The sequence below is a fragment of the Saccopteryx leptura genome, chromosome 3 (genome assembly GCF_036850995.1).
Source record: "Saccopteryx leptura isolate mSacLep1 chromosome 3, mSacLep1_pri_phased_curated, whole genome shotgun sequence".
Taxonomy (NCBI): Eukaryota; Metazoa; Chordata; class Mammalia; order Chiroptera; family Emballonuridae; genus Saccopteryx; species Saccopteryx leptura.
In genome coordinates, this window is record NC_089505.1 from 139,190,181 (window position 1) to 139,214,070 (window position 23,890).

A 23,890-nucleotide genomic window follows, 5' to 3' on the forward strand; every position below is an offset into this window, starting at 1 on the left:
TCTTAGTCCAACGCTCTATCCACTGCGCCACCGCCTGATCAGGCACAAATTTTCTAGGGTTTTTAAGAACTAAACACTATGTATAACAATGAATGAGCTAAGTTTAATTATTTGTTCCATTTCTTGTCTTTTCATTTTTTAAATTTATTTATTTTATTTTATTTTATTTTTTGTATTTTTCTGAAGTTGGAAACAGGGAGGCAGTCAGACAGACTCCCGCATGTGCCCGACTGGGATCCACCTGGCACGCCCACCATGGGGCGATGCTCTGCCTACCTGGGGCATCACTCTGTTGCAACCAGAGCCACTCTAGTGCCTGAGGCAGAGGCCACAGAGTCATCCTCAGAGCCTGGGTCAACTTTGCTCCAATGGAGTCTTGGCTGTGGGAGGGGAAGAGAGAGACAGAGAGGAAGGAGAGGGGGAGGGGTGGAGAAGCACATGGGCGCTTCTCCTGTGTGCCCTGGCCGGGAATTGAACCCGGGACTCCTGCACACCAGGCTGACGCTCTACCACTGAGCCAACTGGCCAGGGCCTTTTTTTAAGGGTTTTTAAAAAAAATTTTTTATTTTATTATTTTTTTTTAATTTTTATTTTATTTATTCATTTTAGAGAGGAGAGAGAGACAGAGAGAGAAGGGGGGAGGAGCTGGAAGCATCAACTCCCATATGTGCCTTGACCAGGCAAGCCCAGGGTTTCGAACCGGCGACCTCAGCATTTCCAGGTCGACGCTTTATCCACTGCGCCACCACAGGTCTAAATTTATTTTTATTTTTTAGCGAAAGAGACAGAGAGAGGGACAGACAAGGACAGTCAGGCAAGAAGGGAGAGAGATGAGAAGCATCAATTCTTTGTTGCAGCACCTTAGTTGTTCATTGATTGCTTTCTCATGTGTACCTTGACCGAGGGGCTCCAGTAACCCCTTGCTCAAGCCTGGCGATCTCAGGATTTCGAATCTGGGTTCTCTGCGTCCCAGGCCAACACTCTATCCATTGAGCCACTGCCTGGTCAGGCTATTTGTTCCATTTCTTAATGTCTTAGAATTGGAAGGAATTTTAAGTTCTTCTGTCCAAGTAGCCATTCTGTGCAGGGTCCTTTCTATAGCAGCTGACAGCCAACTTGCCTCCTCTGGAGGCAAGCTCTTTCATTGCTAGACAGGTCTAATTGTTGGAAGATTTTTTTTCCTTATACTGAGATGAAAGCCAACTTCTTGAAGCTGTTACCCATAAACTGTCATCTACTTGTCTACCTCCAGTCTTTTGGTGTCATATAAATTAAATCCTCTAGTTCTTCAGATAATTGAAAATAGTTGTTAGGCAGCACTTCCCCAACTTTTAAGTTGTCTTTCCCCAAGAAAAATAGCCACAGTTCCCTTAACCATTCTTCCCATGCTAACATTTCTAGATTCTTTTCAGCCTGTTTCACTGTGACCCTTTTTATTAACTGCCATGTTCGTCATCACTGACAACTGGCTAAGTGTGGTAAACTGAATTTATTTCTAAATTCTATTCTTTTTGTAAATGAACACATTATTTGGGGAGTATTTTCTGGACATTGTCCTACAATGCACACTGTAGCTCAGTAAGCCTCATAAAACTGACGGTCTTTCAGAGTATATACCAGGGTCATCTCAGAACCTCATTATTGGCACCAACTACTTCAGGCTACTTACATCTGTAGTCCTGTTCTTTTTTGTCTTTTTCTGAAGAAGCAGGGAGAGACAGACTCCCACATGTGCCTGACTGGGATCCACTTAGCATGCCCACCAGGGGGCGATGCTCTGCCCATCTAGGCCATTGCTCTGCTGCAACCGGAGCCATTCTAGTGCCTGAAGGGTAGGCCATGGAGCCATCCTCAGCACCTGGGCCAACTTTGCTCCAATGGAGCCTTGGCTGCGGGAGGGGAAGAGAGAGACAGAGAGGAAGGAGAGGGGAAAGGGTGGAGAAGCAGATGGGCGCTTCTCCTGTGTGCCCTGACTGGTAATCGAACCCGGGACATCCACACGCTGGGCCAGTGCTCTACTACTGAGCTAACCGGCCAGGCCTGTAGTCTTGTTCTTGTAAGCAAGGAGCCAGATATCCCTTCTTTCCTTTGGCTTATTCCAAGGGTTAGCATAGCTAAAGAATTAGGGACAAAGTAGAAAAATTCCAGGAGTTTGTGGAATTAACTCATAGTCTAAACATTGTGAGACATTGATCAGCGATGAACAAGTCATGACTAAATTTGCAAAAATCATCATTAATTATAGTTTATTTGGATTGTTTCTCACATATTATTTTTTAAAATTCAGGACTATGAAGATTTATGCTGAATGCCTTAATGTTGCAAGGTTCTGAGAGGGAACATAGGCTCTGAGCTCTGTAGCTACGTTTGGAGTCTGGCCCTGGACACCCTAGCACCACGATCTTAGGCCAAGTGGCTAATCTCTTCTGTTGACTCACTTACAAATGAGACTAACTGCAGAGCTACCTCACAGGGTTTCCTGCGACCATTAAGTTAATGTGTGGTGGCAGGGCTGAAGCTAGGCTGAGGGTAGTGAAAAATTTAAGGGGGCAGCCTCCCCAAAAAGAACTCAGTAATTAAGGTAAGTTGTAGTTTAATGCAATACAATGAACAGAATACCAACATTTTTTTTGTTTTACTTTAATTTCAATTTCTTTACTTTTAATTTTTATTGAATTTATTGGGGTGACATTGATAAATAAAGTTAAATAGATTTCAGGTGTACAGTCCTGTAATAGAGCATCTGTATCTTGTATTGTATATTCCCCACCCCAAATCAAGTCTCCTTCCCATCACCATTTATCTTTCTTTTACCCTCTTCTACTTCCCATACCTCTTTTTTCCCTATGTCAATCATCATATTGTTGTCTCCGAGGGTTTTTTCTTTGTTTAATCCCTTCACCTTTTCCACGCAGCTCCGGAACAGCCCTCCCTTCTGACAGCTGTCAGTCTGTTCTCTGTATCTATGAGTCTGCTTTTATTTTATTTGTTAGTTTATGTGGTACTTGTCTTTCTCTGACTGGCTTATTTCACTTAAGATAATACACTTTAGGTCCATCCATACTGTTGCAAAGGGTGAAGTTTTTCTCTTTTTTATGGCAAAGTAGTATTTCATTGTGTAAATGTACCCCAGCTTTTAATGCCAACATTTTATTTATATATCTTTTTTGACGTCTTTTTTTAAAAACTTTTTAAATGGCTTCTGGTAGATCTTTTTTTTTCTTTTTAGATTTTATTTATTCATTTTTTAGAGAGAGGAGACAGGCAGACAGGGAGAGAGAAGGGGGGAAGGAACAGGAAGCATCAACTCCCATATGCACCTTGACCGGGCAAGCCCAGGGTTTCTAACCAGAGACTTCAGCGTTCCAGGTCGACACTTTTACCCACTGTGCAACCGCAGGTCAGGCTAATGCCAACATTTTAAATAAAGACCAGATCCAATAGGATTGAGATTAGGGTGGGGTCAGTGAGTTGTACAAGTGCAGCATTGGCTTCTGTCTTTATTTAAAATTCTCATAGCTTTTTATCATGGGTTTTAAAAATATTTTTATTTTGATATTTTAAAATATTGCAACAAAAGATGATTTGCCTTGATTACTAGAGGTGTTTTTTCTACCCTCCTCAATTTTTTGCCCGGGGTGAGCGCCTCACTCATCTCACCACAGCAGCAGCCCAGTTTGCTGGTGTTTGTTGCTGGTAGTTGATTTGCAGCTACCCTTCTTTGTTCTTCTGGCTGGACGAAATCAAATTAACACGAGACAGATTAACAGGAGAAAGGGACCAAATTTATACACATTATATATGTATCAATATATACGGGGGCTCCCTAACAATAGGGGACCCAATAGGGTACAGGGCAGCTAAAGGTTTATATACCATTTTGAGCCAAGGGAAGCGGGGGAGGGGTTGTGGTTTGGGACTGCAAATGGCCAGAAAGCAATTCACACGGAGATTGAAAAGCAAATGTTTGGTAAATAAGTGTTTGCTGAGCCATCTTGACAATGGGACACTGGGAAGACTTGTTGGGTTCCTCCGCCCTGTCTGTCTCATTTGGGGCATTTTAAACTAGAGTTATCTATGATAACAGTTTCCTTCCTGGAGCAGGTGGTTTGTCTAAATTCCTTTTAGGCAGAGGGAAGGTCAGTGGTTTTCTGAGTTCTTTTCTTGAAAATAAGCTTCTAAAACTAATCAATATCCCAAGACATATTTTGAGCTGGCAGACTTTGTTTCACCTCCATTGCGATGATATTTTGTAGAGGAAATGAATTTTAAGAGCCTAGTGGAAGGTTATTATTTTTTTTTTCCCCAGCATAGATATTTCTGTTAGGTTGTCTCAGAGTGCCAGTCCAAATCTCATAATCAAAGTCAGTTTTAGGTTCTGAATGTCATGTTTCAAACTCTGCTGGAGCTCAAACCCCAGAGAATAAAAAATGTGAACACTTAGCTTATGTCTAGAGGAACCTAGCCAAGCCAAACAGCACTGAAACATTGCTGTCCTTGATGGCCAGGATTGTGAAAGACAGCCACAGATGGTGGCTGAACCGTATCTGGAACTACTGTTAGTCAGCTCGAGATGTTTAAGTGTCAGAAGCTAGGAACCAACTGGGGGGAGGTGATAAGTGGTGTTTCTAGAAGTTGAATTATGATGATAGAATCTTTCTGTAAATCTGGTTCTGTTCCAGTTTGCTTTTAGTTATATAGACCTGATTATAAACATGTCTCAGAAATCTGTTTCATAGTTATTGGCCTGTGAAAGGCAGAAGAAGGTTGCAGAATCCTTTTTTAAAAATCTTTATTCTTGGCAGTCCAAAGTGTTACACAAGGCAAGGCAGCTGTTATCTGTTGAGGCATCACCCCTACTGTAGTGACCTTTCTTTCTCTTTCCCTCCTTCCTTTACTTTCTCTCTGTCCTTTTTTTCTTTTTTTAGTAGGGGTGGGACAGACAGGGACAGACAGGAAGGGAGAGAGATGAGAAGCATCAACTCTTTGTTGTGGCACCTTAGTTGTTCATTGATTGCTTTCTCCTATGTGCCTTGACAGTTGGGGGGGATCCCCAGCCAAGCCAGTGACCCTTTGCTCAAGCCAACGACCATGGCATCATTTTTATGATCCCATGCTCAAGCTGGTGAGCCTGCACTCAAGCCGAATGAACCCACCCTCAAGCCAGCGACCTCGGGGTGAACCTGGGTCCTCAGTGTTCCAGGTTGACACTCTATCCACTGCGCCACTGCCTGGTCAGGCTCTTTGGTATTTCTTTTTTGACAGGTTTATTCAATGATGCTTTCTGCACAAAGTAGTAGAAAATAGTTGCTGTTAAAATAGAAAATGAACTGGATGTTTTTGATGCTTTACATAAAATAGGTAGAGATGAATAAATTAATAACCACCAAAGCAGTTATCATTGGCTTTGATTAGACTTCCATTTCTCTGAAAATATTACCCTTTAGTTTTTAGATTGCAGAGTAGTGGAATCCAGTTATGTACTTGAGAATTACATAGAATGAGTTTAAAAAATAACTTTATTTTGTTGGCTGCTGCCAGACATTTTTTGCTGTGGCGAGGTGACTCAACTGTACAAGTTTGATCATTTTTAGAAATGCCAGGTATCTTCTGGCTTAGCATTAAAAAACAAACAAACATAAAACACAAGGATGGGAAATTCTTGTTTCAGAAAAGAATGTATGTCACCTTCTTTGTACCAGTTTTTAGAGAACAGCTCTGGTAGCTGAACTATGTATGCCTGCTTTGTTTTCCTCCTTTTATCTGCGAGGTGGAGAAGAGTGAAAGTTTTAAAGTGAGTCTAAAATTAGTATTCCTGGTAGAGCATTCAATTTCGTGTACACGCTATTTAGAATAGCAATATGTAGCAGAAGAAGATACAGAGATTTGAGTACAGAATAAGTTTAGAGGTTGAAATCATGGCCAGTGCAGTTTTGATTTATGATGGAAATTTCAGATATCTAGGAACTCACATTGAACAGAGGCAACTGTGGGAATAGATTGTTTTACTCTGAAAGTGATCCTTGTTTTAACGGGCAAAGTTTAATGGTTCCTATTGGGCAATTTAGCAGCTCATCTTTAGATTAGTTAGTAAGGTAAGACTTCCCGATTCGCAAGATGAAATCCAGTGCTTTCTTCTCTTCACACTACTTCTGCTTTGTGGCCGGCTTGGACTGAGTTTTAGAGATTTGTTAGCCAAAATCCTGGTTTTTACTTTTGAGTCATGGTGAGGACCAGCATGGGATTGACTGCACAGTGTGGGAACAGATGTGCGCGCTCAGTGTGAATGATTGATGGCACTGGGTAATCAGTGTCACCAATCTCTGGCCCTTGGCTGAGCCCAAAACTTATTAGATTGATTTCCCTGAACAAAGAACCTGGAACAAAGCATAAACCGATGCTTTAAAACTTTAGTGTGTGTATGTTTTTTTTTTTTTAATTAATTTATTTTTTACAGCAACAGAGAGAGAGTCAGAGAGAGGGATAGATAGGGACAGACAGACAGAAACATAGAGATGAGAAGCATCAATCATCAGTTTTTGCCGCAACACCTTAGTTGTTAATTGACTGCTTTCTCATATGTGCCTTGACCATGGGCCTTCAGCAGACCGAGTAACCCCTTGCTCGAACCAGCAACCTTGGGTCCAAGCTGGTGAGCTTTTTGCTGAAGCCAGATGAGCCCATGCTCAAGCTGGCGACCTCGGGGTCTCAAACCTGGATCCTCCGCATCCCAGTTCTATACTCTATCCACTGCGCCACCACCTGGTCAGGCTGTTTTTTAACCTGATTTAAAAATTTAAAGTGTCTAAGAAAGAGAAGACTGTTAATACTTCATTTTCCTTTGCTTAGGATAGACCCTCAGGTGTCAGGGTTTATTATTTTCTTGCTACATTTTATTTTGCTGCTCTTTCTTTCTTTCTTTTTTTTTTTTAAATCCCATCTTTATTCACTTATTCAACTTAAAAACTATTAAAGGGATCCTTAGCTCCCTGAGGCTTAGTTTAAATCACTCGGCTGAACAAGAACTGCTCTTGAGGTGTTCCGAAGGGGAGAGGCCAGATGTTGGAACACCGGATTCCAGTGTGGGAGGAACTGGGAGGAAGAGGCTAATTGCCTGAGGAAGTGGAGGAATGCTTTGGAGGCAGGGCCTGGAAAGCCACCCCACTCCAGGGCATGTGTTAACAGTGTAACCTTTGCGATTGCACTGTTTGGGAAGCCTGCCAGCAAGTTGCTCAAGCACTTTGTATCTCCATTTCTTCCACAACAAACCACAAATAAATAATAATGGTACTACCTCCTTAACATTGTTGTCACAATTAGATAATGCACATAAGGGATGAGAGTAGGGCTTGACCCAGTGTTTAATTTTTTGTTTGTTTGTTTAAATTTTTAAAATGTGATCTATAGTAGTGATGAACTGAATTTCTTGGCTCAAGATGGAACTGCTCCTGCCTGGGGTGCCATATCACTATGCTGAAACATAGATAACTTTCCAGTCCTTGTAAGTGCTCTGCTTGACCAGAAATGCGGCGTATTCAGTCAGCCAGTCCCCAGACACCCAGCCAGCTCTGGGCCTTCTCCCCTAAACAAGGTTGACAGTGTAGCCTCCGCCAATCAGATATTTTTTATTTTTCTCTTTTTTGTTATTTATTTTTTAATTCTATAAAAACTTCCCGCTTTCGGCCCTGGCCTGTTGACTCAGTGGTAGAGCGTCGGCCTGGCTTGCAGAAGTCCCGGGTTCGATTCCTGGCCAGGGCACACAGGAGAAGCGCCCATCTGCTTCTCCACCCCTCCCCCCTCCTTCCTCTCTGTCTCTCTCTTCCCCTCCGGCAGCCAGGGCTCCATTGGAGCAAAGATGGCCCGGGCGCTGGGGATGGCTCCTTGGCCTCTGCCCCAGGCGCTGGAGTGGCTCTGGTCACAACAGAGCGTCGCCCCCTGGTGGGCGTGCCAGGTGGATCCCGGTTGGGCACATGCGGGAATCTGTCTGACTGTCTCTCCCCGTTTCCAGCTTCAGAAAAATACAAAAAGAACCACTTCCCGCTTTCTACCCCATTTTTTCAGTTCTCCTTAAGGACACTGTCTACTTCATGAAGTGTTAATCTTGGTATCACCAACATTGTCTTTTTTTTTTTTTTTTTTTTTTTTTTTTTTACAGAGACAGAGAGTCAGAGAGAGGGTTAGACAGGGACAGACAGACAGGAACGGAGAGATGAGAAACATCAATCATTAGTTTTTTGTTACTCATTGTGACACCTTAGTTGTTCTTTGATTGCTTTCTCATATGTGCCTTGACCATGGGCCTAAAGCAGACCGAGTAACCCCTTGCTCAAGCCAGCGACCTTGGGTCCAAGCTGGTGAGCTTTAGCTCGAACCAGATGAGCCCGCGCTCAAGCTGGTGACCTCGGGGTCTTGAACCTGGGTCCTCGGCATCCCAGTCCGTCTGACACTCTATCCACTGCGCCACTGCCTGGTCAGGCCAACATTGTCTTCTTAACAGTAAGAATTGATTTAACCTTGTAATGATGTACATACAGATACATAAAACTGACACATTTTAAAATTTACAATATTCTCCTTTTTTGCATACAAAATATTTTTAGTTTAAAAAAACCCCACAGTATATAGTGATTCAGCCACCTCTGGTTCAGCATTTAAAGCACAGTTATTATATACATTAATACATAATACTTGCTAATGATGATAAACAACTGTGTTATTGTTTTATATACTCATTGTACTGTACTTTTTAATTGTTATTTTAGAGTGTACTCTTTCTGCTTATTTTTTAAAAAATACTTGCTGTGGGCCCTGGCCGGTTGGCTCAGTGGTAGAGCGTTGGCCTGGCGTACAGAAGTCCTGAGTTCGATTCCCGGCCAGGGCACATAGGAGAAGCGCCCATCTGCTTCTCCACCCCCCCCCTTCCTCTCTGTCTCTCTCTTCCCCTCCCGCAGCTGAGGCTCCATTGGAGCAAAGATAGCCGGGTGCTAGGGATGGCTCCTTGGCCTCTGCCCCAGGCGCTAGAGTGGCTCTGGTCGCAACAGAGCGATGTCCCGGAGGGGCAGAGCATCGCCCCCTGGTGGGCAGAGCGTCGCCCCCTGGTGGGCGTGCCAGGTGGATCCCGGTTGGGCGCATGCGGGAGTCTGTCTGACTGTCTCTTCCTGTCTCCAGCTTAAGAAAAAAATAAATAAATAAAAATAAAAAAAATACTTGCTGTACTACAGTATGCTGTTACGCCTGCAGCAGCCTTACAACTTGTGCTCAATGCATCTCTTGATTGCATCATTTCTCCTGTGCTTGATTTAAGTTTGTATAGTGACATGCTTACAGACTTGTAGCCTAGGAGCAGTAAGCTATATCATATACCCTAGTTGTGCAGTAGGCTATACCATCTGAGGTTTGTGTAAGTGCGCTCTATGATGTTCAAAAAATGACAAAATGGCCAAATGACACATTTCTCAGAATGCATCCCCTTCATTAAGTGGCACGTGCAACTGACGCACACCATTTCAGATGTATAGCATAATGATCTGATATTTGTATACATTGCAAGATGATCACCGTAGTAAATCGAGGTAATATCTAATTAATACATAGTTCCAGAAATTCTTTCTGTGATGAGAACTTTCTACTTTCTTAGCAATTTTAAAATACGTAGCACAGTGTTATTAACTATAGACACCACACTGAACATTATAGCCCCATGACTTCATTATTTTATAACTGGAAGCATATATCCTTTTTCCACCTTTACCCATTTTGCAATGCCCCCCTCTCCCTACTCCCTGTTCTGGCAATCACCAATCTATTCTCTGTATCTGTGAGCTTCGTGGGGTTTTTTTGATTTGTTTGTTTTTGTTGTTTTCTTTTAGCGGAAGAGAGGGAGAGAGAGAGAGAGAGAAAGAGGGACAGACAGACAGGAAGGGAGAGAGATGAGAAGCATCAACTCATAGTTGCGGCACCTTAGTTGTTCATTGATTGCTTTCTCAGATGTGCCTTGACCAGTGGGGGGAGGGCTCCCACCAATCCAGTGACCCCTTGCTCAAGCCAGTGACCTGGGGCTTAAGCCAGAGACCTTTGGGCTCAAGCCAGCAACCATGGGGTCATGTTTATGACCCCACATTCAAGCTGGTAACTCCACACTTAAGCTGGTGAGGCCGTGCTCAAGCTGGTCACCTCTGGCTTTTGAACCTGTGTCCTCAGTATCCCAGGCTGACGGTCGATCCACTGTGCCAGTGCCTGGTCCAGTATTGTTTTTTGGTTTTGGTTTTTAAGATATCATATGTAACAGATCATATGACAAATACTGTCATATAATTATTTCACTTAGCATGATGCCCTCAAAGTTCATCATTATTGTCACAAACAGCAAGATTTCATTTTTTATGGCTGAATAATAAATATTCCATTGAATATATGTACTGCATCTTTTTTACTCATTCATCTATCAGTGGACATTTAGGTCGTTTGCATATCTTGGCTATTGCAAATAATGCTGCAGTGAACATGAGGTGCATACATCTTTTTGAGTTAATGTTTTCATTTTCTTTGGGGAAATACCCATAACTATTTCTACTTTTTAAAAATTGATTGGTGTTTTTTCTTTTTAGATTTTTAAAAAAATTTATTCATTTTAGAGACAGAAGTGAGAGAGAGAAAAGGGGGGGGGGAGGGGAGGAGGAGCAGGAAGCATCCACTCCCATATGTGCCTTGACCGGGCAAGCTCAGGGTTTCCAACCAGCGACCTCAGCATTCCAGGTCGATGCTTTATTCACTGTGCCACCACAGGTCAGGCCAGAAGTGTTTTTATTTTTAATATTTTGGGAACCTCCATGCTGTTTTTCCTGGTGGCTGCCCTTTGGTATTATTATTGTTCTTGCTGGATGTTAAAGGGTGGTTGCATGTCTCTGTACTCGGTGGCCCTTATTACCCCCTGGGAGCCCTGTCAGGAAAGAGTGTTAGTGTCAGCTGTTTGTCTCCTCCTTTTTCCCTTTGTTTGCAGGGAGGCTGGTGAGCATGGCACATCTTTGGTTCCTGGTTCTCTACAAGAGCACTGCCAGAGAGCTATGACCGAAAAAGAGGGAAGGAGGGAGGGAGAGGGGTTGAAGAGAGGAAGGGAGAGGGGAAGAGGGGGAGACCCCGTGGGCAGCAGTAACAGTCCATCATGTTTGAGCAGATGGTACTGGAGGAAACAGCAACTTCCCTCATGCTGATCTGCAGCCAAGATCCTGTGCAGAGAGGCAGCTGGAAAGGTGCCTGGCACAGCCAGATCTACACCCTGGGCCTTCTGCAATAGGAAGGAATTTCTTTTCATGTTGCTTTGAAAGTGAAAGTCCTCCCTGTCCTCTGAATGGGACTAGTAATAGGTTGTGATAAGGCTATAGGGGAGGCAGAGAAAAATATCTAGAGAGCTCAAGAGATGTGAAGTATGATCCTACTCCTCAGGTCTGAAAGTACCTGGTATGGTGGATACCAAGGCAGACTTACAGAATGTGGGCTGGAGGAGATGGTTAAACATTTTGGATTTAAAACTCATCTTTGATTTTGGCAAGGCTTTCAGATTACTTGTCTTTTCCTATTTGTTCCCTTGCCCAACTTCTGTTGCCTTCATCCCAATCTGCTTTTTCTCCTTTACTGGCAGCACATGGTCCTCCTACGCCAGATGTTCATGGTGTTTATAAGTGCATGTGGTCCTATTCTGGGCCAAGAAAATACTCCTGACATCAGACATCCAATATTTTTTTGGCTTATGAAACCCCAACATCGTTTTCTTTCATGATTTATTTAAAGTCTTAAAATGAGATTGCTGCACTATTCTTTGAACCAGTATGGAGGGTCTAATAATAACTGATAGGCTGGTGGAATGAAAACGAGTACGGATTAGGAACCTGCTGGATGTTCTTTATGGTCAAAGACTGGATCACCTTCTTCCTCAGTAGTGCCAGCCCCTCCCCTGCCCAAAGCTATTGTGGCTTTTGTCCACTCATGTTTTTATCTTGGCTATTACAGAAACACGCCCACTGCCAACACATTTCTGGACCCTGAGTTACAAAATTAGACTAACTGAATGCAAATATCCAATCTGGCTAGAGAGAAAAGTGCAAAGTGGTCTAACAGAGCACTAGCCCTTATTCCCAGAAAGTCTTCCAGGCAAGGTATGATAGACGAATACTGACCAGTGATTCAGGTCTGAGTTCTGGTCTGGACTCCACTCTTTACATCTAGAATGGATTTAATGATCTGTGCTTTGGCTGCCCATGACAGAAGGGAGACTCTCCTTAAGCTCTGATGTCCCGCACGTCAGAGGCAGAATCTCGGTGATTAAAAGGACACTAGTGTGATTTGAGGTATACCGAGGAAGCTAGCCCACTCACCTTCACACATGGCCGCAAAGCCAGATACAGGAGATTGGAAATCCACCTCTGAGATATCAGATGGAGAAGGGACCAACTCTCTTATGCAGAGGAGGACACTTGAGACCATGTGTACGTGAAGTGCACAGATGTGTTTAGTCTTGTTTGTAGGCAGTTAGTTACTTGGAAGCAGAACTGAGAGCCAAGACTCTATTCCCAGCCCGATGGGAATTCCTTGTATCATATTGATTCTTTGTCTCATTGCAAAGTTAGTCCAGTGGTTTTTTTGTTTTGTTTTGTTTTGTTTTAAAGCTCTTTTTTCCTTTTTATTGTGACAGAGACAGAGAGACTCAGAGAGAGAGAGACAGATAGGGACAGACAGACAGGAATGGAGAAAGATGAGAAGCATCAATTCTTCCTTGTGGCACCTTAGTTGTTCATTGATTGCTTTCTCATATGTGCCTTGACCCGGGGGGTTACAGCAGACCAAGAGATGCCTTGCTCGATCCAGATGAGCCTGTGCTCAAGCTGGCGACTGCGGGGTCTCGAACCTAGGTCCTCCGCATCCCACTCCGACGCTCTATCCACTGCGCCACCGCCTGGTCAGGCTAGTCCAGTGTTTTTAAGAGATGTTACTTATATGTAGAATAAAACAAAACAAAACAAACAAAAATCCAAGCTCATAGATAAAGAGAACGGATTGTTACCAGAAGGTGAGCCAAGTGGGTGAAGGGGATAAAAGGGTACAGACTTTCAGTTGTAAAATAAATAAATCACGGGGATATAATCTACATTCTACAGCCTGGTGGCTGTGGTTAATAATACTGTGTTGCATATTTGAAAGTTGCTAAGAGAGTAGAGCTTTAAAAGTTCTCATCACGCCTGACCAGGTGGTGGTGCAGTGGATAGAGCGTTGGACTGGGATGCAGAGGACCCAGGTTCAAGACCCTGAGCTCACCAGTTTGAGCCCAACGTCGCTGGCTTGAGCAAGGGGTTACTTGGTCTGCTGAAGCCCGCAGTCAAGGCACATTAAAAAAAAAAAGTTCTCATCACAAGAAAAAATAATTTGTAACTGTGTATGTATGGTGATGGATGTTAACTATACTTACTATGGTTATCGTTCCACATTTGATATACAAATATCAAATCATTATGTTGAATGCCTGAAACTAATTTGATGTTATTTATCAATTATACCTCAATTAAAAAAAAAGAAATCACATTATAATTTCATTTTAATCTCACAATTAGTGGTAAAGAGATGCACATTTGTACCTTACATAAATCTGGGTTCAAAGCTAAGTTACAAGGAAGATTTTATTTCTATTAACCTTCTTTTGACTCAAGGAATGATTAATTAGATAGGTCATAGATTCTAATACACCTATAATAATTGTCCTAATGGTGAGCTAAATATTGTACTCTAACACAGTGGTCCCCAACCTTTTTTGGGCCACGGACCGGTTTAATGTCAGAAAATATTTTCACGGACCGGCCTTTAGGGTGGGACAGATAAATGTACCATGTGACCGAGACAAGCGTCAAGAGTAAGTCTTAGACAGATGTAACAGAGGGAATCTGGTCATTTTTTAAAAATAAAACATCGTTCAGACTTAAATATAAATAAAACGGAAATAATGTAAGTTATTTATTCTTTCTCTGCGGACCGGTAATGGCCCACAGACCATTATAAAGCTGTCTTTCTTGCCTTCTTTGGAAGTAGTTTACAATTCCTAATTGTCTTGTGATTTATCAGAAAACCTTTAGGGTAAAGATTATCTGTGTCAGCCCTGGCCAGTGGCTCAGTGGATAGAGCATTGGCCTGATGTATGGAGGTCTTGGGTTCAGTTTCTGGTCAGGGCACACAGGAGAAGTGACCATCTGCTTCTCCTCTTCTCTCTCTCCCTGTTCCCCTCCCACAGCCAGTGGCTCGATTGATTCAAGTGTGGCCCTGGGCACTGAAGATAGCTCCCTGGGAGCCCATCAGCCTCAGGCCCTAAAAATAGCTCGGTACTTGAACATCAGCCCCAGATGGGGTTGCTGGATGGATCTTGGTTGGTGTACATGTGGGACTCTGCCTCACCATCTCCCCTTCTCTCACCTAAAAAAAAAGAAGAAAAATGATTACCTGTGTCACACAGGCACCCAGAAAAAGAGATGGCTCAGAAACAGGCAGCAGAGTTTTAGTGGTCTAGTCTAGTATAATATCCAACTTGGGACGATTTCCAAGTACCTGCATGTTAGTTCGAAAATAAGTTGTTTCCCTCATGCCAAACGTTCTGCTCTTTTTGTTAGAGAATATTTTGGAGTCATAAGCTCAGAAATCTTTAAAAGTTGACCTATGCACATTTTGTGGGTGTTTAAAAATGTCAGCTTCAGGAGGAGCAAATATCTACTTGTAGGAACAAGATCCTTTCTTGTTAGGAGTTCAGGCTTGTGATCCAAATGCAACCTTTGGTAATGATCTTCCTGCACCAGCATGAATAGGCTGAAGCAATAGTTGTGAGAACCATTGACAAAAATATACTAAATGTCCATTTATGTAGACTAACCAGATAATGGAATGTTGCTTAATTCAGTGGTTTATTTAACTCAGTTATTCAAGGCTTGGCAAATAATTAGACTATAAGATAACATTTAAAGGAAACACTGCTCTCATAATCCTTACTGTGTGATTGAGAAGGTTTTTCTTGTTTTAACTGACTTAAAGTCACAACTATGATCATCAGGACTGTTGAACACTATAATAGATACAAGGTATGAGAGCAAGTGTAGTAAGGAGAAAGTTCATCTAGTTGTAGGACATTGGGGACAGGAAGATCGAGAGTCTGAGGATATGATATCATCAAGTAGAGTGGCCCTTATTTTTAAATTGTATTTATTTTTAATTTATTGATTTTCAGAGAGAAAGAAAGGGAGAAAAAAAGAAACATTGATATGTTGTTCCACTTATTTATGCTTTCATTGGTTGATTCTTGCATGTGCCCTGACTAGGGATCGAACCTGCAACCTTGATGTATCAGGACAACACTCTAACCAACTGAGCTACCTGGCCAAGGTGAGTGGCCATTATTGATCCTTTAAGATAGTCTCTGGCCTCAAGGGGATTATAGTCTGGTATGGAGGATATTTAAACAACCTCCATTTAATAAGAGTGAGATGTAGGTAGAGGTACAACCACATGTGGTTGTACAGACTAATCTTCATGGGATGGGAGGGGGTGCACCTGGCTAAAGAGTGTGTGCAGGGCCTGCAGTCTAGTCTTCTGTCCACCAAGTTATGTTTCCTGCCATACAGCTGAGTCAGCCTGGAGGAATGGGCATCTTCCAAAGCGGACACCTTTTTTCTAATTGGCACTGAGGCACCTGTGTAATAGCTTTAGTCCAGGTTCTGGTGGAATATGAAGAGGGAATTATTATTCTGAAGGAACTAGAAAATTCATAGCTGTATAGCTGTGAGGTGGATGATTTTTCCAGCCAATTTTTGCTAGCCCTTCAAAGACCAATTCCAGGGCAGGTAGCTTTTTTTAGAGGGGGTCTGAGGTTGGACTGAGGTGTCCACCTTTGTGTCCCTGTCCTGGGCACATGTCCATAAGAGCACTGCCTCTCTCCTGACCTGCCTTTCCTCCATGTGACTGTACACTGCTTGAGGGAAGGGACCACAGTGTTTTACTCAGCTTGTGCCTGGCACCACGGAAAGGTCAAGGGTCGGGCAATATAGGAACTGTGGTGGGGGGTAAGGTTTGAGGACTTCTTCTGGACCAGATTAGAGTGATTCTGAATGCTGTTGTAAGGAGTTCCCACGTCATCTTGTAGGCCAGGGAATGTGTTATTGGCGTTGGAGGAGGAAGTGACTGGTGCCAACTTGTGTTTTTGTGAAAGTTCCTCTGGAAATTGGGTGGATTAAAAGACAGAGGGCCCTAGGGAGAGAAGGAGGTTGACTAGTTAGGAGGTGCAGGATTGCAGGGGGTGTAGGGTTTGGTAGGAGCAAGGTGCTTAGAAACACTCGCTGTAAGTTTTTTATTTAGTTGAAGATATAGTGCCTAATGGAAGCAAAGTAGTTACATGGGCATACTGTCACCCAGTAGGTAGGTTTGGCCTGAGTTCACAAAGCAATTCAGTTCTTACTATGCTCTTCTTGTCCTTTATAACATCGGGGCTTCGCTATTCCAGAAGAATGTTAAAAGGTTCTACACCCAATTTCCAATGTTGCGAGAATGTCTGTCGGGGGAGAGGGGTAGTTTGCACACTGCCTAGTATAAATCTCCAGCACCAGCAGGGTGTCCTACATTTCAGCTCAATTCTGACATTGTCTATCTGGAGACAGGGTCAAATCAAACAGATTAAGGGATACAAGTCTTACAAGTCCACCCTCTAGTTCAAATGCCAGTTGTCAGTGCAGGTGGTCACCTGTGCTTCTGACTATAAATCAGAAAGGTTCCCATGACTTCTTCCTTGGGCTCCGTTGCTAGAGCACCTCACAGAATTTAGGAAACCTGCTTACCTACTGGATGACCAGTTTATTACAAAGGATATTAAAGGATACAAACCAATAGCCCGTTGAAAAGATACAGAGGGTGAGGTCCCGAACGAAGGAGCTTCTGTCCTCATGGAGTTTAGGACCTAGCATGTTGAAGCATTGTGGTTTCCCAGCTTGGAAGATTTCTGAACTCCCTCTTTTTGGGCTTTTATGAAGGCCACATTACATAGGCATGATTGATTAACTCATTGGCCACTGGTGAGTTAGTCAACTGCCAGCCCTTCTCCCCTTTCAGGAAATCAGGTGTGGGAGTGAAAGTATACCCCTGTTCATGGTTGGTTCCTCTGAAAACCAGTGCCCATCCTTAACAGTCACCTCATTAATATAAACCCAGTGTGGAAAGGGGCTTCTTATGAATAACAAGACACCCATTCCACTTGCAGAGCTCCAGAATGTTTTCAGAAACTTAGGACAAGAGACCAAAGATTATAAAGAAAGATGCTCTTACCACTCAGGAAATTCTGAGGGTTTTGGAAGTTCTGAGACCAGAGGCGGATTTAATGGCGGGGACACCAGATGCGCGACCTGGGCCCTGACTTCTGAAGGGCCGCAAAAAACCCCAACTTTATACTTTTTTCTAATGTAAGGGGCCCAATATTTTCTTCTGCACCCGGGTCCTCAACCCACCTTAATCCGTCTGTCTGAGCCCCATTTTGGATCATATATATATTTCTTATAAATCACAAAAGTACATATGTACTCTAACATTTAAAGTGCTTCTGTAGCCTGACCAGATGGTGGTGCAGTGGATAGAGTTTTGGCCTGGGATGCAGAGGACCCAGGTTCAAAACTTGAGCACAGGCGGATCCGGCCTGAGTGAGGGGTCACTGGCTTGAGTGTGGGATCATTGACATGACCCCATCGACCCTGGCTTGAGCCCAAAAGTTGCTGGCTTGAGCAAGGGGTCACTCACTCTGCTGCAGCCCCCCGGTCAAGGCACATATGAGAAAGCAATCAATGAACAACTAAGGTGCCACAATGAAGGATTGATGCGTCTCATCTCTCTCCCTTTCTGTCCCTATCTGTCCCACTCTCTGTCTCTATGTATCTCTCAGAAAAAAAATAAATAAATAAAAGAAGTGCTTCTGTTCAAGGAAATGCTCACAAACATTCAGAGACAGAATAGTGTAATGAGTGGTTAAGAAAATTAACTCTCGGCCCTGGCTGGTTGGCTCAGGGGTAGAGCATCGGCCTGGCGTGCGGAAGTCCCGGGTTCGATTCCCGGCCAGGGCACACAGGAGAAGCGCTCATCTGCTTCTCCACCCCTCCCCTCTCCTTCCTCTCTGTCTCTCTCTTCCCCTCCCGCAGCCGAGACTCCATTGGAGCAAAAGATGGCCCGGGCGCTGGGGATGTCTCCATGGCCTCTGCCTCAGGCGCTAGAGTGGCTCTGGTCGCAACAGAGCGACGCCCCAGATGGGCAGAGCATTGCCCCCTGGTGGGCGTGCCGAGTGGATCCCGGTCGGGCACATGCAGGAGTCTAACTGCCTCCCCGTTTCCAACTTCAGAAAAATACAAAAAAAAAAGAAAAAAAGAAAAAAAAATTAACTCTCAGGCCTGACCTGTGGTGGTGTAGTGGATAAAGCCTTGACCTGGATCACTGAGGTCGCCGGTTTGAAACCCTGGGCTTGCCTGGTCAAGGCACATATGGGAGTTGATACTTCCTGCCCCCCCTTCTCTCTCTCTCTCTTTCTCTCTTTAAATTGAATAAAATCTTTACAAAAATTAACTCTGGTTTGACCTGTGATTGCACAGTGGATAGAGCGTAGATTTGGAACACTGAGGTCGTCCTTTCGAAACCCCAGGCTTGCCCGGGCAAGGGACACACGAGAAACAATGAACAACTAATGTGCCACAACGAATAATTGATGCTTCTCGCTCTTTCTCTTTTTTCTCTCTCTTTCTAAAAATCAATAAGTAATATCTTTAAAAAAGAAAATTAACTCTGGTGATAGCCTGCTTGAGTTTGAGTTCAGGCTCCACTACTTATTAACTGAATTACTTTAGGCAAATTACTTAACCTCTCTTTGCTTCCTACAACTTGCCTAGGAAATAAGGAAAATAATAGTATTGACCTTGTAGATACTAATGAGGATTAAATGAATTCATGTGTATAAACTACTTAGAGTATCACCTGGAATATAGGAGTAAATACTTATCTCTATATCCTTGAATGAAATTTGCAAAGAGGCATTATACCAAGTCCTTTACAAATATTAACTACATATGTCTTTTAAAACAGCCTATCAGGCGTCCCCAAACTACAGCCCGTGGGCCACATGCAGCCCCCTGAGGCCATTTATCCGGCCCCCCACCGCACTTCAGGAAGGGCCACCTCTTTCATTGGTGGTCAGTGAGAGGAGCACTGTATGTGGCGGCCCTCCAACGGTCTGAGGGACAGTGAACTGGCCCTCTGTGTAAAAAGTTTGGGGACCCCTGGAGGTGATATTATTCTCAATTTATAGATGGAGAAACTGAGAAAAGACACAATATTACCAAAGTCCTAAAATCTTTAGGAGGCGGCCCTGGCCGGTTGGCTCAGTGGTAGAGCGTCGGCCTGGCGTGAAGAAGTCCCGGGTTCGATTCCCGGCCAGGGCACACAGGAGAGGCACCCATCTGCTTCTCCACCCCTCCCCCTCTCCTTCCTCTCTGTCTCTCTCTTCCCCTCCCGCAGCCGAGGCTCCATTGGAGCAAAGATGGCTCAGGTGCTGGGGATGGCTCCTTGGCCTCTGCCCCAGGCGCTAGAGTGGCTCTGGTCGTGACAGAGCGACGCCCCGGATGGGCAGAGCATCGCCCCCTGGTGGGCGTGCCGGGTGGATCCGGGTCAGGCGCATGCGGGAGTCTGTCTGACTGCCTCCCTGTTTCCGGCTTCAGAAAAATACAAAAAAAAAAAAAAATCTTTAGGAGGCAATGTCGAGATTTGAACCCAGTATCACTCTATAAAGTATATCCTATTGACCATTACAGTAGATGCAGAATTTTCTTTGTACCTGCCAATAGCAAGTGTCTATGAGTGCTTTAAGACCATTTCTTTTTGGTATGAAGGAAAAGAAAGCCTGGCTTTGAGCAAGGCCATTTGAAGGGTGGATACTTGACATCTGAAATGAGTCATTGAGTGACGTGCCAAAATGCCTTAAATTTAGGAGCTTATGCCATGATTTTCAATTCTAAAGGTCCTTGGTATCTATTTCCTAAACAAGATTTTTTTTTTAAAGCTTATTTTCTTAAATAGAAGAGATTCATCAAAGTGATATCAAGGATAAACAATTTACAGAATGAAATTTTTCTTAAGAGTGGGGGGATAAAACTTGTTGGCAGAATCACAAAGCGACAGTTCACTCTGCCATGCCTCAGATGGTGCGCGCGTGCATGTGTGTGCGCCTGCTCGCCAGCATGCATTATGGCCTTTTCAATGACCTTTGGAAGTAGGGATGATACTGGGAGTGGCAGTGGTTTCTCTTCATTCTTGGCAGTCTTCTGAAGGAATCAAGCTTTTTCACAGGGGTCTTTCATTCTCAGCATTTTCTGGCATGAACAATGAAGAGGACATTGAGTTGTTACCTGTTTCTGGTGATTTGGCAAGGCGTCTTGGGGCATTTGCTGCTTTGTGGGCACTTGTCCAGCTCTGTCTCCTGTAACTAATTTGTCCTCAATTTATAGGCGATCAGAACAAAAGGACAATGCATTTGTCTAAAGCCTTTCTTTGGAATTCTACAAATTAGAGCAACTACGTGTTTTATCCAATCATGTTAGGTGTTAGCACTTAACAAAACTGCTTTTCCTCCGAGCATACTGACATGGGCATATGGAGGTCATGTTTTCCAGAATAGGCCCCTCTGTCTTCTGATCCATGTTGTATTTCTGTTTGCTGTTATAGTAAGGTCTTCATTCAGATGCATAAGCAGACACTGAAAGGTCCCTGGTTTGAAACCTGGTGGAAACAATCAGCACAGAACATTATTAAATCCATTTTGCTCTGGCTGTTGACCTTTCCAGGTTTTCATGGAGCAGATTGGGAGATGTGGTGCAAGTTTGATTTTTGTATCAAATTGAGGACATGCCTGTCCTGCTCCAGAGAAGAGCCAAGGCTGCCAAAAAATAGTTGGAAAAGCATGCTGCTCAATCCCAAGTTCAGTTGCCAGCATTCTTCTACAGTATCCCTTCCTAGACTGTCTTTGTGTCTCCATTCAGACATTTCCTTAGGCAACTTCTTCTATCCACTTGCAATTCCCACTACGAGTCCTATTTCTACATCCCGGGCATTGAATAAAATAATGCCTTTTCCATGTGTCAGGTTAGCAGGTCATGGGTAAATTGTTAATGTCCGTCTCTGGGTCTTCTCTTTTCCAAAGAAGGTATTCCCTGCTCTTTTACTGTTTCCTCATGGGATATGTGGAGCCATTTCACATCTTGGTCTCTCACCTTGGAAGATGTGTATTTGTTATTTATTTAGAGTTTGGTCGATGGGACTAAGAACAGGGCTCTGGGGCTGATTGGTCTGATCGTTGCAAAGTAGGACAACACCAGACTTGTCAGTTACTCCAAGCATATTTGACAGTGATTATTCAGATATAAAACATGCATACCTTACAGGTATTGCCCAAGAGAACTGAAAGCATATGTTCACACAAAAGCTTGTACATGAATGTTCACTGCAGCGTTATTCATCATAGTCCCAAAGTGGAAACAACCACCAAATGTTCATCAGTGGACAGATGGACTAAACAAAAGGTGATATATACGTACAATGGAATACAAATACGCAGCCACAAAAATGAATGAAGTACTGTTATATGATACAACATAAATAAACCTTGAAATTATACTGCGAAGTGAAAGAAACCAGACACAAAATACCACCGATTGTGTGATTCTCTTTATATGAGATGTGCAGAATAGACCAGTTTATAAAGACCGAATGTACGTTAATATACTGTTCACAAAAATTAGGGGATATTTCAAAATGAATATGAAAATGGTAAAATATTATCCCCTAATTTTTGTGAGCAGTATAGTTGCCACAGGCTAGAAAGCTGAGGAAATGGGGAGTGACTACTAATGGGTACAGAGTTTCTTTCTGGGGTGATAAAAATGTTCTGGAATTAAGTGGTGATGATTGCACAACATTGAGAAAGTATTAAAAAGCACTGTGTTCTACATTTTAAAGTGTGTTATATCACTAAAGCTGTCATAAAAAGGGGCTATTACTTCCTATATGACGATGAGGATTAAATGAAATGACACACATAGTGCTTGAAGCACAATGCCTGAGACATAGTGTATACTTAGGTAATGGTTGTTATTGTTGCTCTTAAGGAAAGTAATACCGCATAAATATCAGTAAGCTGCAACTTTTCTTCACTGCTCCATTTGTAGAATACCACCTGTCACATAGTATGTAACCCGTGAACATTTGTTGAATGTATGTGTTCTGTTCACGTTCATGTTCAGCCACATTCAGGAATGTGATTGTCTTTATTTATTTTTTTAAATTGATTGATTTAAATTAAGATAAAATTATTTTTCCCCCTCTGGAAATAATCTTAAAAAGTTTTTACATCTTTTTATGAACTTGGAATTACAGTAAAAAACTGAGTTTTTCTTACAGTTATGCCAGCATGGTGCCATTTGCTTACACTGAGGTCCATGAAAAGAAATAAACCGGTTTGTACTATCCAGCATTCTTTCTAGAACAGTGGAAAGTTTTTTCCTTCAGTCTCTAAGGAATAGTTGTATTTCTCCATTTCGTTTAGTATTCGGTATACCATGAGCCATGTAGTTAATCACATTTTCTTGTTATTATAAACTGTTGTGAGGCTCAGTCTCCAGTTTGTGGCTTATCGTTAGGAAGTCACCAGGACTTCTCGCTTGGCCTTTTGTGTACCATCATCCCTCTAAACTCCAACTTTGTTTCCTACTCTTTTCACTTTATGACTAGTTTTTATTTTCTTTTATTTTTACTTCTGTGTGTGTATATCTTTAGGAGCTGCTTTTGTAATCTTTGGGAGACAAGAGGGAGAGATTATTGAAGCCAATATTTAAAACCTTACTCTAAAAACATCTATATATAACTTACCCAGACCAATAAAGAAGAATGGGAAAGAAGGCAAAAAATGTCAAAAAAGAGTTTGTGAGCTATTTGTTATTTTGGAGCTTTTTTTGAGTGTCTCTTTTTTCCTATCTTTTTAATAGAAGTTGGTGACATGGCAAAGCAGTACATAGCGAAAGGTCTTTTGGTTCCAGATCATGTGATCACACGCCTCATGATGTCAGAGCTGGAAAACAGGCGCGATCAGCACTGGCTGCTGGATGGTGAGTTGAACCTGTTGGTCAGCTGGATTTCTGTGAGTAGTTGCCCTTTACTGAATTCCGCTATTGTTCCAGGTTTTGTTTTGTTTTTTGGTTTTATTTTATTTTTTTGTCAGAGAGGGACACATAGGGACAAACAGACAGGAAGGGAGAGAGATGAGAAGCATCAATTCTTTGCTGTAACACCTTAGTTGTTCACTGATTGCTTTTTCATATGTGCCTTGAGCCAGGGGCTACAGCAGAGTGAGTGACCCCTTGCTGAAGCCAGTGACCTTGGGTATCAAGCCAGTAACCTTTGGGCTTGAGCCAGTGACCATAGGGTCATGTCTATGATCCCACGCTTAAGCTAGCAACCCCTCGCTCAAGCTGGTGAGGCCGTGCTCAAGCCAGATGAGCCCACGCTCAAGCGGGCAACCTCGGGGTTTTCAACCTGGGTCCTCCGTGTCCCAGGCCGACTCTCTATCCACTGTGCTATACCACCTGGTCAGGCTGTTCCAGTTTTGATGATGCCTTTTGTTTCCATGACTGTGTGGTCGTAAGTATAACATTTGAAATCTGAAGTTTTTTTCATTCAGAATAGTCCACATAAATTAAAGCCACAAGTTACCATTTTCCACCTGTTAGATTTACAAAGGTAGAAAATAGGGAAATCTTTGAGTATGTAAAAATAAGGATCGTTGAGAATGTAACATGGG

General features: G+C 43.0%; 1 protein-coding gene across 3 annotated transcripts in view; it reads left to right on the forward strand.

Moving 5' to 3' along the window:
• The window catches only part of AK4 (adenylate kinase 4), an 89,735-nt gene that overhangs the window by 32,500 nt on the left and 33,345 nt on the right, over nt 1-23,890 (forward strand). For all 3 annotated transcript variants that reach the window (XM_066376495.1, XM_066376494.1, XM_066376493.1), the window contains one exon: nt 23,079-23,198. In XM_066376495.1, the coding sequence (XP_066232592.1) occupies nt 23,079-23,198 (120 nt within the window). The remainder of the gene's footprint in view (nt 1-23,078; nt 23,199-23,890) is intronic.